Here is an 18,428-nt window from a genome sequence, read left to right on the forward strand (position 1 = left end):
TGGTCAATACGACTCAAAGTGCTATGCAAGTTTTTTCAGTTTAGTTTTTTTTCTTTACTGCATCCTAAGAAACATGCTAAATTTGTATCACACATTAGCTTTATTTTGTAATTAATGTTCATTTCAGAGCTTACACAGGCACAGACTGCCTGTGACTATCACATAAGGATGTGCACTAGACATTATGACAAGTCTATGACCATTTCTACGAGATCTGATGCTGTGAAAAAAAGTTCACTGAAGTCCATTTTCAGCAAACTTAATGTAACTTTTTGCAAGGAGTCCAGCCCTCTGTACCCCCCCCCCCCCATTATGGGAAACCACAAACCCCATCTTATACATACTATCCCCCGTGGCTGAGTATCATTGGAGAAATGGGCAAACTCATGTTCAATGAAAGCCACGTTCATTTGGGACTCGCAGAAAGAATTAGTGAAGAGCTGTCAAGTTCCACTGCAGCATACTTGTGACTACCCAAGCTGAACCTATATTCTGAATATACCCAAGTAACAACTCTCATATAAATGGGCTACAAACTAAAGGCAGAACAGCCTTTTTGCCCTAAGAGGCAGCCCAAGCATCACTGCTGGATGAAAACATCACATACACAGATGATGCTTAGACATTTTACCACTCACTGTGGATGGTAGGTTTATAGAACAGAGTGTGTTCACCACCTTAACATCCTATTTCTCAAGATATCACGTCAAAACAGTATAGTGACATAAAAGGAGAGGAAGGGATCTGCCATAAAGTTGCACCCACAGAGCTTCTCTTTAGCTTAGTATCAGATATAGTTGGGTAATATTACATATTAAAGTTTAGCAAACAGGAAAGATTTAATTACAAGTTTCCTTCACCTGGAACGAGCAGAAGCAGAAGTGACCTGCTTTTCCTCAGAAGCACAAATTTTACCCCCATACTTTTGGCTTGGCAGTTGAATCAGCTCTCTCTTCACTACACACAAATTAGAACCCAACTTTCCACAGACAAACACCTCATAAGCTTTGGTTTGTTGCTTATACTGGGTTAGAAACACTGTAGTTTCTCTTAAACTTACCAGAAATTATCTACAGCTCAGAGACTGCATAAAAGTACAATAAACGTACAACTCTGCAGTCAGCTTAACAAAATGGTATTTGCATTGCTATAACTGGTGTGACTACAATGATATAGATACAATATATTTGGGTTTAACAACTGTAAAATGTACAGTCTTCAATACTGGAACTGTAATGATTCTTTCTGTAAATTCCACTGCTGTCAATGCACCAATTCATAATTCTGATGCATGACAGTTACTTTTCAAAGCTTTTTGCTCAAAATGTCAGTCTTTTTTCAATCCCAAACATACATTTCTATACACTATTCCACTTTACAGCTCTAAAATTAAACCTCTTCCACTGCAAATCTGAGCTAACTATTGTTTAAAGGCTAAAAAAAAAAAGTATCACTGGCCAAAATTAATTAACAATGTCCTACAAAACAGGCTGTGAACAGCAGTCATTAACATTTTAACAGCATATGTGCACAGCACTGCTCTTGTTTCCTTGTAGCAGTGTACAGACTTCTAACATCAAAGCTGCAAAAACCTAGGTCAGATTTTGAAAGGGTTCTATGGGGTGTGTTTTCCAAACAGAAAAAAAAAAATACTTCTTGAGGTCCTTGGTTTACACCAAAGTTTATTTAGTAGTTTTCCAGGGAGGCCTCACAACATGGGGACAGTGCAACTTCAACAATCTTCAATACTCTCTTTTTATGAAAAGAGATGAGAAAGAAAATATATACCACTTTTTTGGCAACCAACCTGCTTGCTTGGTTACCTGCCCACGAAAATTGGTTATCAGTACGGTCTGGTTTCATTCTCCACACATTTGGATATAGCTGTCTTAGAATACACTGGACTGATAACAGCGTGAATTTTAAGGGCGCAGCATACACTATGCAGTATGATACACTCAAAAGTCAGCATACATCTGTTTATTGTTTTTACATATGAAGTCATCTGCTGCCTCCTGTGTGTTTCCATGTTTCCAGGGGAGAATCTGGAGCTGAAACAGCAGCAGTTAATTTCTTCAGATGTCTCAGTGGCTTTATTCCATTTTTTCTGGAGGACACTTACTACTGAAGCACAAGTCCAACCTATGAAGTGAAATGACAAGAATGTGAGATGGTGTACAGTAAGTTATGTACTTACCATAATGAAACATCTAGCTGGTCATGGTTCAACCTCTTCTACTGTTAGGACACATGGACTCACAGTCACCTAGCTGCAAATACCAAATATTCCAGACTTCAACTCCTCCTACTTTTCCATAATTCTTAGCATGCCTCTACATTTCCACATTTGAGTTAGTGCCTGCTTGGAGTATGTGCAACATATGCACTTGCAAACCCATCAATAATTACACATTAAAATCCATATACACCCCCCCCCCGGCAGTCTGTGGTGAGGTAGCTGATAATGTAGAGTGCAACGAGCCACAACTGCTTAGGCCTACCATTATCTTTGAATCTGGCATGGTCTAGTTCATTCTCCTCTACTGACAGCTAGGACAGTGTCCCTTGCAAAATGGGTGTTCAGGGTAAGTATGCCATGGACTACAGCTGCACTGAATGACATTCAACATATGAAGGTAACATCCAGCTCTTAATACTTCACAATGCTTCCCAAAGACACCCCAAGCAGCTGCTGCGCAAATACCAATATTCATATTAAAAAGTGTCACAGAAGTAGATACAACTCACAAAGTGAGCTCTCAGCTTACCACCTGAAGACTTGACCTTGTTATGGAAAGCAAAGATAATACAGTTTGAAATTTGCCTGGACTATGTAACTTTAGTAACAAACTTAATTGCTGCTTAAGAAACAAATAACTGCTGATCTTCATTGATGATCTTTTTCAATAAAGACCAAATTACCTATGAAAGTCATGAAATGTAGAAGGCATTCTCCTTAAATAGGCTGTTTCAGGATAAAACAGTGGGGGGTGGGACTAATTAAATGCTTGAGGCAGTAGTCACCTTAGGTAAAAATGAAGTACTAGTGTGTAGCACTAACCTATTCTTATTCTCGTGAAAGACGATGTACATCAGGTGGACACACCTTGCTTGGAACTCAGATATGCATCTAGTAGAAGCAACAGCTACAAGAAATATACTGTTACAAGACAAGAACTTTAATTCAGCCACTGGTTCAGGTTTGAAAGAGGGTAGAGTTAATTACTCCAACACAAAGTTAAGATCCCACTGTGGAATGGGTTCTTGAACTGGATCTCTGAGGAGGAAGAATCCCCTCAGAAAGGTCTTGCACAATTTTAGGGAATCTGTGAGAGTTCTGGTGCCCGAAATGGTAATCCAAAATCATTGCCAGGTGAAATATAATGGATAAGCTTGATTCTGCTTCAGAAAAGCTGGATATGCAATCAAGAACCACAGGGACGGGAGCAGTAAAAGGATCCATGTCTTCTTCCACCGTCCACATCAGAAAATGCTCTGATTTCATCTTGTACAGTATTAAGCCACGGTGGTGCAGCAGTAGCGTTGTTGCCTAACAGCAAAAGGCTCTCCTGTTCGATTCCCGGCTGGAGCGCCTTCGGTGTGGAGTCTGCATGTCCTCCCCATGGTCGGGTGGCGTTCGAAAGACATGCGTGAATGGGCATGCCTTCGTTGAAGGTTGGGCTGGCACCTTGGCACTGTAAAAATCTACTGCCAATCATTAGCGGACCAGAGTTCCGCTGTGGCGACCCCTAACTGGGAAAAGCCGAAAAAAGAACAAGAACACTGTACTGCTATTGGGTTTCTGGGAAGAAATATGGATCACCCTTGTCAGGGCAACTTGGGCCTGTAACCATCACTACAATTCAAGTTGAAAGCAAGTCAAATGGACTTAAGGTCCAGGTGAAGCCTGCTGGACAGATGAGACAGTATTCTTAGGGGTTGTCTCAACCTAAGCAACTTTTCCAACAGACACAAGGCTACAACAGTGGAAATCACACTGGTTAAGACTCACAAAGGGTAACGAAACTGGCTTTCTTCACCAGTGCTTTCTGTAGGAACACTGAGATCAGGGAAAAAGCACACAGGATACAAAGGCCACTCTTGCTAAAGAATACCTCTGTCTCACTGACCCAGAAGAGGATCAAGGAAAAGAAGTTGCTACATTTGGCACTGGTTAGAATGGCAAAAAGACTACAGTAAAACTTTCCCCCATTGGTGGAGCCAAGGGACCACTCATGTGACACCAAAAAACACCTGCTAGCAATTTAGTTCTCCAGGTATGTCAGGAACTATGATAAAGGTGTTGGAAGACACTGTTCACTCACAAAGCCTCACAGCCTCCAGATAGAAAGAACAGGAATAGGTACTACCGTTTGCTGACATACCAGTTGAGTGTTACACTGCCAACAAATATGACTATCACTTCATGAGGAAGGGAAGCCTGGGATGTTTGCAATGTGACAACTGCCCTCACTCTGAGGATGCAAATGTTTAGAATGGTATTAAGACTGTAACTATACACCTTGGACAATCTGAACTTGAAAATGCGCCCTCCCCCCAAATGTAGGTACCCATGAACGTCACTAGGGGATCGACTGAAAAGAAAGACAGCCCAGGCGAAAGGTTTGAGTCCAGACGTCCACAGGTATAAATGTGTCCACCAACACTTTGGAAACTCTAACTAGAGTGGACAGAGTCTGAGGACTGGCTCCATTTGGTCCTCAAGGTCAACTGGAAAACCCATGTATGGAAACTTGAAGAGTCATAAACTGTATAGCCATCATGAGCCTCAAAGCTCCAAGACACAGACACTGAAAGCAGTGAAATCCAAAGAATATTCAGGATGGCTTGAACTACTGGAGGAATTCTCTTGAGAAAAGTCAAATTAAGTACAAGATACAGCCTATGGGCTGCAGGCATTAAGATGGCTCCATCTATGACTTCATAAAGTTTACCATTATTCCCGGGGATAAGAAACGAAGAAACAAGGAGTCTCTGTTAGTAACTACTTTCTCAATAGTTGGGGCAGCAAGGAGCAAAATGTCTAAACAGGGACAAATATTCACCTCTTGCAGTCTCTGATACACTGCCACTACTGCTATGCATTTTTGTAAATATCCTGGGACCTGTGCAGAGTTCAAATGATGGGGTCTGAACTGATAAAGACTAGCTCCCACCTGAAAAATGAGACCTCGGAGGTCCAATTAGCAAATGCAATCACTCTTGGACAGACAAGGGAGAATTTACCTCACTGTAATCATCAGGACGTCTGTTTGAGAATAAAGTGATTTACATTGCTTAGATCTAAAATAGACTTGGGGTTCTTGGTCTTCTTTGGCACCAAAAATAAACTGGAATAAAAGCTGAACTCTGGTCTAGCGTAGTCTTCTTTGGCACCAAAAATAAACTGAAATAAAAGCTGAACTCTGGTCTAGCGTAACTTCCTGGATGAGTCTCTCTGGCAGAAGGTTTGCAACCTCTACTTGTGCCATCCCACCAAAATAAGATGACAGATCAGGAAGAGGACAGAAGATTGGCAGGGGTGGGGCAACATAAGGAATTCTGTAGCTTCTGGTTGCATGTAATGGTTGGCCACTATCAACTGCTGCGATAAGGGTTTCCCCACCCCTACCCCCAGTTGCCTTCACAGTGGAGCAGTTATAAGCAATCCCTTATGGAGACTGCTGCTGCCCAGACTGGGGGCTATGAAACACTTGGTTGTTCCTGGCATCTCTGCCACTGGCTTGGTTTCGGTCTTGGAAGCAGCCATGGTTGTGCTAGTTCTTTCCAGATTTTATTTTATTTTTTTTACTTTCTGTATGTTAACCAGAGTACAGTACCAATCTAAAAGCTTTTTTGCTCATACTCAGCCCGGGAGCTTGTGTAATTATTTGCAAAGGAACCATTTCTGTCATAGATTCTTCCGGACCCAGGAAACAGGACACCAATGAGCAGGAAATCAAGAAAAACCCTTCTCTCTGCCTGCAGTGCCAAGTGTCTGAGCTGCCAGTCATGGTTCACTATTGAAATGTCATCACTTGTAATGCTGAGTGCCAAAAGAACAATAAAAAGACTGCATATCCAGAAGAAGAGTTTATCTCAAACATTGAACCCCCCTTCCAGAGTTTATATATACCAAGCTCAGAGATCACCATACCTTAAGAGAAAAAGGAATACTCAAGGGGAAATAGTCATCTATGACTTGGCATATGACCTAACACGAACTGGCATTTCAAATTGTTAATGCCCATCGCAGTCAGGTCACCTGGGCCATAGTAAAGGCTTTATCCCTGTATGGAAATGGCATTGGCTCTCATATCGTTTTCCTAAAAAGAAGGTACTCTACTCAAAACGTTGACATTTTGATAGATATGCTAATAAATTCCTATGTTCTCTATTCCCTGACTTTTGAAGAATGTACACAAGATGGTACAGTCTTAATTTATATGTACACAGTTTAATGTGGATTATGAATCAGTTTACTGATATCTATGAAATGCTTCTACCCTGGCTCTACGGCACATAAGAATAGCACTCTATGAGCCAGATTAACTAGCTGGAATTCCAACTATGACCCAGATAATCCAGATGCTGAAAGAGGTAGCTGGAGAAGAAGCAGGAGTGAGTGCCCAACACTGGCCGACTCCTTTCAGTGGATTTGGTTGACATGTTCAGCCAGTAGAGGGACACTTATGGGTCAAACCTTGTTCCATGAAAGGAGATAGGATGTAGTTGGCAACAGCTTGCAAAGAAGAGCATCTTTCTTTATCTAGGTTTAGTGGGTATGCAGCAGTTCAAAGAAGTATAGCACTACAGCCAGCAATTAGATGACTTTGGAGCAAGGGTGAGGCCCACAGAATTTAATTTTGTACTCATGAGCTGTCATTGCTGCCCAACCCACCTGGCAGTTAAAAATTTGACATGTAACCTCCCCAGCACCTAATATGTTTGCATCACTCTCGTCTCTTAAAACCATTAAATATATATTTTTTCAATATATTTAACTCTTACTGGAGGCATTAATTTAGACGGTTGCAGACATAGTATGGCCTAAGAAAGCTATGATTTCTCTAAGTAATATTCAGAAAACTGTACTCAGTAAAGTACAGAGAGTAAATGCCTAACTACACTCTTGCTTAGAAGCAGAAGAAAATTGCATGATTCCCTAAAGAACCATGATCTTTTTTTCACAAACCTTATTCTCTGTGTTCATGGATGCCAGTAAGTGGTGAAAACGAATAGGTTAATGAGGTGCTTGGACTCTTGTCACAAGTAGATTAGATGGTCTAGCAGTATACAAAAAAAAGTTAAGTACTTACTATAACGTTCCATGTGCGTTGTCCATCTCGACCTTTACTCTGACTGATGGGTCAGAGCTGATGTACTGGGTCTATCTTGGCCATTCCAAAAGCTCAAGATCTTCAGCAAAGCTCATGGGCATCCTTCCCTACCCATAATGCAGTTCCTTAACTTCCTCAGATCTTGTTTGCCCCATCAACTGATACAAATGAAAAATCTCCCTTAATATGTGTACATACATAAAAGGAAAAAAAAAAAAAACACACACACACAGTGGATATAAAAAGTTTACACACCCCTGTTAAAATGTCAGGGTTTTGTGTTATAAAAAAAATGAAACCACAATAAATAATTTCAAAACTTTTCCAACCTTTAATGTGACCTATAACTTGTACAATTCAATTAAAAAACAAACAAATCTGTTAGGGGAAAAATATAAAAAATAAAAAACGTACACTAGGCTGGTTGCATAAGTCTGCACACCCTTAAACTAATACTTTGTGTGTGTACACCCTTAAACTAATACTTTGTTGAAGCACCTTTTGATTTAATTACAGCATTTAGTCTTCTTGGTAGGAGTCTATCAGCACGGCATATCCTGACTTGACAATATTTGCTCACTCTTCCTTGCAAAAGCGCTCCAAATCTGTCAGATTACAAGGGCATCTCTTGTGCACAGCCCTCTTCAGTTCAGCCCACAGATTTTTTTATTGGATTTAGGTCTGGGCTCTGGCTGGGCCACTCCAAAACTTTAATTTTCTTCTGGTGAAGCCTTTCTTTTGTTGATCTGGATGTATGCTTGGGGTCATTGTCATGTTGAAAGGTGAAAATCCTCTTCATCTTCAGCTTTCTAGCAGATGCCTGAAGGTTTTGGGACAAAGTGGCTGGTATTTGGAACTGTTCATAATTCCCTCAACCTTGACTAAAGCCCCAGTCCCAGCTGAAGAAAAGCAACCCCAAACATGATACTGCCACCACCATGATTCACCATTTTGGTGATGCGAAAAAGAAGTTATGTACTCACTATAACGTTCCATGCGAGTTGTTCATCTCGCCTTCATTCCTCAGCTCGGAGTCGGCCAACTACAAAGCTCGAGGTTTTCAGACAGCTCGAGGCCAAGTCCCTATCCCATGATGCACCTTGTGTTACATCTCAAATCTTGTTTGCTGCCTCTAACAATACCATATGCCATTCTATCACTTTTTTAGGTAAGGAAACCATAGTAAAGACAAAGCAACCATGATAAAACATGAATCTCGGTCCTCTAAAAAGCCTGGAGGGGGCTGGAGGGTGGGAAGTAAGAATGAAGGCGAGATGAACAGCTCACATGGAACGTTATGGGGAGTACATAACTTCTTTATGTGAAGTTGTTCTATCTCGCCGTTCATTCTTACAGATGGGTAGCATCCTAAGCACCACCTTTCTCGGGTGGCTCACGGGAGTATGTTTCTCAGGACATTGGAACCAAAGGAAGCCCTGTCCCTGGAGGCCCTATTGACTTTGTTATGAGTGATAAAAGTATGAGGCTTTGACCAAGTGGCTGCTGCACAAATACTATCTACTGGTAGCCTGGCAGTAAAGGCTGAAGATGTGGAAACAGCTCTGGTTGAATGAGCCTTTATTTTGTGCTGCATTGGTATATTGGCAGCTCTGGTTGAATGAGCCTTTATTTTGTGCTGCAGAGGTATATTGGCAGCTGAGTAAGTGAAGGTGATGCAATCAGATAACCATTTCGATAGTGTTTTTTTGCCACAGGTCTACCTTTTCTGGAGTCTGAAAAGGAAACAAAAAGGTGTTCAGATCGTCTAAATTCTCTGGTTCTATATAGGTAAAATCGAAGTCGTCTGCGAACATCAAGTTTAGGCAGCATATACTCCAATTTATTGGTGTGTCTGGGGGAAAAAAAAAGGTAAATCTATGGTTTGGTTAAGTTTAGCTTCAGTACAAACTTTGGGCAAGAATGAAGGATTTGTTTGTAGTGAAACTCTCAGAATGAAAAATCAAATACTGTGGTTTTATAGACAGCCCTGTAGCTCTGAAACTGTTCAGGCCGATGTGACGGCTACTAAAAAGACAGTCTTCCAAGACAAAAATTTCAAATCGCATGAAGAAGCTGGCTCAAATGGTGGAAGAATTAGGCGTGAAAGCATAAAATTTAGATTCCAAGGTGTATAAGGGGATTTGACGGGTGGTCTAAGGTGGAAAGTCCCCTTGAGAAAAGCTTTGGATAGCTTGTGTGACATTACATTAAAGCGTTCAGTACCAAGATGAAAATTAGAGATCGCAGTGAACTGCACACGAATGGTGGCTGCCGCCGCTCCCTTGTTGAAAAGCATAGTCAAAAATTCTAGTATGGAGGAAATAGGGGCTAGGTAAGGGTCAATGTTATTTTGAGAAGCCCATATGGAAAATCTCTTCCATTTGCTGAGGTATAATTTCCTAGTAGATGATTTATGAGAAGATATTAAAATGTGTTGTTTCAGTTGAGAGGTTATGGAACCTGGCTATGTTGGGAATTGGAGCAGCCAAGCTGTCAATATCAGGGACTGAAGGGAGGGATGAAGAACCTCCGACGAATGCAGCAGAAGGTCTGGAACTGGGTCTAGAATCCCAGGCTCTTCCAATAGATGAGGTCGAAGAAAGGGGAAACAAATCTGACGAGGCCAGTGAGGGGCTATAAGAATGATGGTCCTTCCCAGGGCTTTGGCTTTCTGTAACACTTTGGGTATCAGGGGTATTGGTGGGAAGGCATAAAGGAGACCTGGAGGCCAATCATGTACAAGTGTGTCCCTTGGGGCATCTCCCAGAGGGGGGATTAGAGCAAAATAGCTTCCGCATTTTGTGTTCATGGGGATGCAAAGAGATCGCAGCAAGGCTGGCCCCCTTCTGCAGAATATTTTTCCCCTATTCCATCTTTGAGGGACTACTCTTGAGGCAACAAGATTGCCCTGCTCAGTTTGTCTGCAATCATGTTGGATTCCCCCAAGATGTGCGTTGCTATCAGAAAGCGCTGAGTGGAGTACCCTACTACCATACTCTTAGGGCCTCTCAACAAAAGTGATAGGACCTGGTTCCTCCTTGTTTGTTTATATACCAGACCAGAGACATGATGTCCATCTGATTTGCAATTGTCCCCAGGGAGAGAGAGTCCTGAAAGTACTGGAATGCCAAGAGTACCGCTCTCATCTCCAGGACATTGATATGCAGATGTCTCTATTGTTTGGTCTATGTGCCTTGGGCTGTTCTTCCCTGAAAATGCCCCTCCAACTGATAAGAGAAGCGTTCGTAGTCACAGTGGCCAATGGTGAGGGTAGGATGAAAGGATGACCTATTGTTACTTGGAGAGAGAGGTGAACCACCATCGAAGATCCTTTTTGCAAGAGTTTGTTAGAATGATAAGATGGCGACATTGGGAGTTCTTGATAGGACCACTGCATGAACAGGAGCCATTACAGAATCCACATGTGCATATGACCAGAGGGAATTGCTATTGCAGCCGCCATCGTCACCAACAATTTTAGCAAATCTGAGGCTAACACCTTGTCTCTCGATATGAGGTTCAGAATTTGATGTTGAAGTACCGATATCCTTTCTGAAGGAAGTTTTAAACTAGTAGTGGTGGTGTCCAAATCTGCTCCGATAAACAAGATATGTTGAGATGGCGACAAGGCAGATATTTCTGAGTTTATGGTAATCCCCAGTTGATTGAAAAGAATAAGTGTGGTGTCCCTGGCTTGTATAAGCTGATGCCTGGGTGGTGTCAGTGAGGAGCCAATTGTCTTAAGTATGGAAACACCTGGAATCCCAAATGTCTCAGGTGAGCCGTGATCACTGCCATACATTTGGTGAATGCTCTGGGGACTGTAGTGAGACCAAAGGGCAGGGCTCGAAACTGATGGTGATTGGCTCCCAGCCGGAACCACAAATGATCCCTGGATGGTCTGGCCATTTTTATGTGGCAGTACGCATCCTGGAGATCTATCGAGCATATCTAATGGTTTTTCCCTAAAAAGGGAAGTATTGACTGTAGCGTGACCATCTGGAACTTATCCTTCTTGACAGATCTGTTTAGTCTGGTCAGGTCCAAAATAGGTCTCCAGTCCCCTGTTTTTTTTGGAACTAAAATGAATTTTGAGTAAGTTCAGGATCCTATCTGGTCTGCGGGGACCAGCTGGATGACTCTTTTTCCTTCCTGCTCACTCCGGGTAAGACTTTCCTTTACTTTGGGCCCGAAAAGAGATGAGACGTCAAAAGGGGTGTTCACAAAGGATGACTTAAAGGGCTCCGCAAAGGAAAGTACAGTTGTGTACACTTACCATAAATATAGATGTTCGAGTGTATTCACTGTTGCAGTCATTACATTTGGGTAATCTTCTGGCAGGTTGCCCTCAGTTGGCCTGAATTCCAAAGTCCTGGGTCCTGCGTCGGTTGCTGTCTTCTCTTCCATGACGTCATTTTCTTTAGTTTTTCTTGCCCCCAATGTCAGGTGCCCCCAAAAAGGTAGCAATATTATATATATATATATGTATGTATATATATATATATATATATATATATATATATATATATGTATGTATATAAATACATGTATCAATATAAACTTTACCTTCATCGACAAGCAAATACACCACATAGGTTGTAGAAGATAGTGAAGGAAAGATAAACTTCAGAATGACAGGGGGATGGCGGGAGGGTAACCTAGACTGCAACAGTGAATACACTCGAATATCTACATTTATGGTAAGTGTACACAACTGTACTATGTTCTTCGTGTTTCATTGTTGCAGTCATTACAATTGGGTAGAATCCCAAAGCTATGTTTGGGAGGCTGGAGCTTAACAGCATTAGGTGCGGCTATAAGGCCCTGCAGCACTGCAGTGGCAAAAGCCTGCCCTGGACTTAGAGTAGAGAGGCAAATGGTAATGCTTGGTAAAGATGTGAACAAAACTCCAAGTAGCAGCCTCTAGAATGTCTTTGGTTGATAGTCCTCTGAGAAAGGCTGTTGAAGTAGATGCAGCTCTGGTGGAATGAGACCTAATGTCCTTGGGCACAGGTTTACCATGGTGTAAGTAACAGAAACGGATGCAGTGGCTTATCCACTTTGAAATTGTCTGCTTTGAAATAGCCTTTCCTTCTGATCCTGCAACATATGACACTAGTAATTGCTCAGTTTTTCTTAGAGCTTTAGTCCTGCTCAAGTAGAATCTTAGCTGTCTGTGAATGTCCAAGGAATGCAGAATTCTCTACCCTTTGTCCTGCGGATTTGGATAAAAAGTTGGCAGATAAATTGTTTGGTTAAGAGCTACACTGGAAACCACCTTAGGCATAAAAGTAGGATTTGTCTTCAGAGACACCCTGTTCGGGTAAAATATGATAAAAAAAACTCTACAGCCATGAGGGCCTGCAGCTCTGAAACTCTTCTTGCTGAAGTAATTGCTAGTAGCAGAACTGTCTTCCATGATAAGAACTTTATATCGGCGGTAGCAGCTGGTTCAAATGGAGACAGGGTGAGTTTTTCCAACACATAATTGAGGTCCCATGCCGGTAATGGTGATCTTCTAGGGGGCCTTAAATTTTTGGCTCCTCTAAGATACTGTTTTAGTAAAGGATGAGAAAAGATTGGTGGCTCTGTTGTAATGAGCCGAAATGGCAGAGGCATGGATTTTGATTGATGAGAAAGAAAGGCCTTTGTCAAGCATCTCAGTAAAGTATTGTAATATCTGAGGAATATTTGGTTCTGCTGTATCAGTTCCTTGTGCTTGACTCCAAGCACAGAATCTCTTCCATTTGTCAGCATAAGATTTTCTAGTACTAGGCCTTCTGGCTTCCAAAATGACATCCATCACAGCTTTACTGAGAGGTGTTGTTTGTATGACTACCTGATTAGCCATGCTGCCAGGCTTAGAGTCTGTAGTTGATTGTGCTGGATCTGATTGTTTTGCCTGGACAGTAGTTGTGGTGTTTGAGGCAATGTCCAAGCTGGGTATTGAGACAAGTTCCTTAGGATTGGGTACCAGTATTGGCGGGGCCAGTCCGGGGCAATTAATATCATCTTTGGCTTCTCGTCTGACTTTTAGGAGGACCTTGGGTAGAAGAGGCAGAGGAGGAAAGGCGTAAACTGACAGGTTTTTCCAACTGAAGGATAGGGCGTCCACTTTCCATGCTTGTCCAACTGAAGGATAGGGCGTCCACTTTCCATGCTTGTCTGTGACAAGTCCTTGTGCAGAATCTTTTCCGTTGATAATTTTGAGGAGAGGCAAATAGATCTATGTCTGGGCTCCCCCATTTCTCTGTTATCATGCTGAAGACTTGTGGATTTAGTTTCTACTCGTGAGGATCCATAAGGTTTCTGCTTAAATCGTCCACCAGAGTGTTTTGTTTTCCTGGCAGGAATTGAGCTTGAAGATGTATTTGGTAGGTCAAAGCTGTGTCCCACAGTGCCATGGCTAATCTGCAAAGGGGGTATGAGTGTGTGCACCCTTGCTTGTTTATATACCACATGACTGTGGTGTTGTCCATCTTTATCAGTAGTTGTCCTGGATGAAGTAAGTCCTTGAAGGCTGTTAGGGCATTCTGAACCGCTAGCATCTCTCTCTGGTTGATATGTAGATGCATTTGTTTTGGTTCCCATATGCCCCGAATGCTTCTTCCTGCCATGTGGGCCCCCCCAGGCATAATCTGATGCGTCTGTTGTTAAGGCTTGGCTGGCAGGGGGTAGAGTCAAGGGCCATCCCATGTTTTGATGACAGGCCTTTGCCCACCATAGAAACTCCTGTTGCAGACAGGGAATGAGAGGAATCATAGTTTCCAGACTGTGTGAATGTTGACTCCATAAACATTTTAGGTACCATTGAAGTTTCCTCATATGCAGTCTTGCATATGGAATTAGTAGGATGCAGGATGCCATGAAGCCCAGAGCCTGCAGAATTTGTCTTACAGAAGACTGGGTTTTTGTTGTCATCAGTTTGAAGTAAGTAGTCAGTTGCCTTTGTTTGTCTGGCGTAAGGTAAGCCATCTGGGCAGTTGTATTCAAGCTTGCACCGAGGAATGTTATTTTTTGAGATGGTACCAGTTGCGATTTCTTTTTGTTTATTGTGTACCCTAGGCATGTTAGAAGCCTTTTCACAAATGCCAGGTGTCGAAGAAGAATGTCCTTGTTCTCTGCTTGAAAGAGACAGTTGTCCGAGTAAGGATATATTTGTATACTTCTTTCTCTGCAAAACGCAATTACTGGTGCCAGGCACTTTGTAAAGACCCTGGGCGCAGTAGATAAGCCAAAGGGCAATGCAGAGAATTGGTAATGCATTAAGCCAGCCTTGAATCTGAGGTATCTTCTGCACGACTGTCTTGTTGGGACATGCAGGTATGCCTCTTTTAGTCTAATTTCACCAGCCAAGCATTCTTGCCCACCATGGGCAGAAGCTGCTGCAGTGTCAGCATTTTGAATTTTGGAATGTCCAGGTATGTATTCAAAATTGATAAATCCAGTATTAGCCGCCAGGCCTTGTCCTTTCTGGCTACCAAGAACAGTCGAGTAAAAACCTTGTCCTTTTTCCTGTTCTGGCACTGGTTGAATGGCCCCCATATCCATTAGGGACTTAACCTGTTTCTGTGCCTCTGCCCATTAATTTTTGGGAAGATCTGGCCAACCGTTTGCCATTGGCAGAGTGTGGAAATGGAATCTGTATCCCTGTGATACAATGTTTAGTACCCACTTGTCCTGGGTTATTAACTGCCAGTTTTGAGCAAAAAGTGCTAATTTTCCCCTAAGGGTGCTGTCAAAAGATAAGTGCTTGGTCTATGCAGAAGGAAGTCATTGGGACTGTTTTCTGTAGGATTGCGCTTCATCTCCCCCTGATTTGGGGGTAGATGCGCCCTATTGCTTTGTCCTGTATGAATCTTGCGCCTGGTATCTGGAACCCTTTGGGCATCTGGATTTGCCCCTTTGAGCTCTGTCTGACACAGGAAAGGACCAATTTTTCGTAGGCCAGTGTCTGCTGAATCTTGGTGGCTGCACTTGTAAGAAGTCTTTAATAGTTTGCATAGACTTAGCTTTGTCTTCCATTTTCTTTAAAACCTCTTCTGCCTTAATACCAAACAAAGAATCATGCTGTAAAGGTGCATCTAGCAATTTAGCTTTAACATAAGGTAAATTTTGTTCCTTTAAGCAGGCATGCCTCCTAATCACAGATCCAGTAACTGCAGCCCTGCAGGAGGCCTCTAAGGAATCAAAACCACATTGCAACGTATGCTTTCCAACTTGTTCAGCTGCATGCAATAATTCCTGCAATTCTTTATTTTCTGCACATTCTGAAATCAACATCATTTTCTGTTTCAGCAATCCCATAACATGTTGTTGGTACTTAAAGCATGTGAAATTAACAGTTTAAGGCCCTTACTGCCAAGGTTGCAGATGTATAAACCTTTTTTCCCCATCTGTCCAGTGCCCTTAAATCTCTGTCAGAGGGGGTAGGTTTTTTTTGCTGTTGAGGCCTTAACTCCCTTTGGACCCTATGAAATAGTTTCAGGGTCAGCAGCAGGGTTTCTATATAAAAATGTACGTGAGTCAGGGACCCTGTAATATCTGTCAGGCTTACTGGGAGCCGGAGGTAAGTAGTCAGGGGTCAAGCTCGACTCCGAAAACACATCATCCACAATGTCTAAAACAGGGGGAATGGCTAAAGGCTTGTACTGAGGGAGAAGAAGGAAATCCCTGAGCCTCTTTTTTGATTCTGAAAAGTCTGGACTCTCCCAGTGAAAATGCTCCCTCAAAGTATGCAAGGTTCCTCCAAATGAATAATCCTCTGGAGGAGATGCAGATGGAATAGACTCCTCAGCATCAGAATCCTCACAGGGAGGTATAGATAAATTCCTGATCAGAAGAAACTGAAACCTGATCTGAAGATTCATAATCAGTGTCTTGCCTAGGCCTCTTATCTGGGGGGTGGGGGGGTGGGTACCACTGATCAAGGTAATAAGGTCTTCAGCCATTTTGATCATCTGTTTTTTAGACATAGAGGCCTGTGCACATGGCTCAGGCATCGTTTTTTTAGTTTTAGAAGTTGTCTTTGCCTTTGGTTTTGCAGCTGTCGTCGGTTTGATATATAAATGCTGAGGTCTGAATACACCCTCAGAAGCTGGTGCCTGCTCAGCGGCTCCGGACCCATCTGAGGGAGATAGATCCGTTGGTCCAATACCTTGAGTATCTTGTAGCATGCCGGACTCCACATGGGTGTCGGTAGAGGCCTGCGACTCGAAGGTAGCAGGTATCAGGGGCTGCGAAAGCACCTCACTGAGTACCGGCGAACCAGCGACTGGTTTGGGAGAAGCTTCGTCAGTTTTGGATCTCGACTGCCTTTCTCTATCCTTTTCTTTGCGTTTTTTATGTACTCTGGTAGTCGGATTGCTATCCGACGACATTTCTGGGTAGTTAAATCTGTTTCCAAAATACTTTGATGCAAAAATATACCGATGCGTAATAGTGTGTTGGTTAAATCTAGCACAAAACCGACAGCCAGGCACGTTGTGATCAGGGCCTAGGCAAGGAATACAGTATAAATGGAAATCCTTATGAGGTATTTGCTTCCCACAAGTAATACAATTGTTAACTTTTTCTGACATCAGTAAAAAGCAAGAAAAAAGTTTCCCCAATGGGGTACTTAGTGTTAGTGAAGACTTCAGCTCTGAAACTCAAACTCGAATATTTCAGTAGTCGGCCAACTGGCACTTGCAAAATGCTTCTGCTTCGGGCACCGCACGGCAAGAAAGACTAAAGAAAATGGCATTGGCTGCATGTTTTACACCCCTGACGACCTGACGTCATGGAAGAGAAGACAGCAACTGATGCAGGACCCAAGACTTTGGAATTCAGGCCGACTGAGGACAACCTGCCAGCAGATTACCCAAATGTAATGACTGCAACAGTGAAACACGAAGATCATCATAAGCACATTCAGGAGAGTCTCCTAAAAGCAATTCCTGTACCCGCTGCCCTACTCATTCCATCAGCTGCATATATCAGATGCATGGAAGAGTTTACTAAGGAATTAAGAGTAGCAAGTTGGGAAGCAACCTCGTCTGCAGCTCCCTCGGCCACCGTACCCTGTAGAGTATCTCCAAGCTCTTTTAGGAGATCTCTTTGCAGTCTCATGAAATGTGTGAGGTATGGCAAAAGCAGCTGAACTGAACATGCACTTCCCGTATCCATCCATGACCCTAGAATCTCTGTTAGGAGGATGGACAGATGAAGTTTCCGACATCTCCTTTTTGGTGGTTGCCGCCGCCACCACCATGGCATCAACAGGCACTCCCTTTGTGAGAAAAGTCTTATCCTGAGGAGAAGAAATAAATTTATTAGGCCTCCTAGGGACAGGGTCCATGGTGTCCAGAGACTCCCACATCCTTCGTGAGACCAGCTCCATAAGCTCATGGAAGGGCGGAGACACCCAAGAAGTGGAGGGCTGAGACCCGAAAGCTTTCAGGAGGACCAACTCATCCTCAGTAGGGTTGGTGGGCTTTCAGCCACCCCTCTGCTTTAGGATTTCCAAGATATCTGCAAATAAGATATCCTCAGAGGGGGACCATAGGGGCCCTTCTGACTCATCTAAGTTGGTGTCTGAGGTGACAGATTCCTGCGGGGAGTCTGGATGCTTCCTCTTGCAAATTCTCTTCCTGGGAACATCATCAGTGGGAGCTTCTGGTGAGGCCTCGGAAGAGCAGGGTCCGCCCAGTGGGGCTTCCTGAGGCTCAGGGTCTCTACGCTTCAAAGGGATCTGTGAGGCAGAAGTAGACACAAGCACTTTAGGGGAAGAGGTAGTTGGTCCTGACATTATGAATGTTCTAGGGGACATTACTCTCTTCATGGCATCAAAGGCACCTCTGCTCCGATGTGAAGGAACCCCTGGGTCCGAAGAAGCAGATGATTCCCTTGGCACCAGAACAGTGGGATCCGATCCAGAGGTTGGAGCTGAACTCATCCGTGCCAAAGTCGGAGCTGAAAGATCGGTCCAACTGTCCTCCCCGGACCCGACCGGCAATTGTCGACTCCTAGACCCCTCGATAGGCACTGAGGAAGCCTGAGTAGTTGGCACCAATGGCACTGGAACAGGCGTCTGTTCCGAAGGCTCCA

The 18,428-nt window shown here is 43.1% G+C and overlaps 1 protein-coding gene across 1 annotated transcript in view; it reads right to left on the bottom strand.

The window, feature by feature from the left end:
- Positions 1-1,662: 1,662 nt before the first annotated feature.
- The window catches only part of NMT1 (N-myristoyltransferase 1), a 1,232,576-nt gene continuing 1,215,810 nt past the window's right edge, over positions 1,663-18,428 (bottom strand). The window contains exon 12 of the mRNA XM_044055120.1: positions 1,663-2,142. Coding sequence (XP_043911055.1) covers positions 2,122-2,142 — 21 coding nt within the window. The 3' untranslated portion in view covers positions 1,663-2,121. The remainder of the gene's footprint in view (positions 2,143-18,428) is intronic.

Source organism: Protopterus annectens, chromosome 13.part0 (genome assembly GCF_019279795.1).
Source record: "Protopterus annectens isolate FY-2018-M chromosome 13.part0, PAN1.0, whole genome shotgun sequence".
In the NCBI taxonomy this organism is placed as follows: Eukaryota; Metazoa; Chordata; order Ceratodontiformes; family Protopteridae; genus Protopterus; species Protopterus annectens.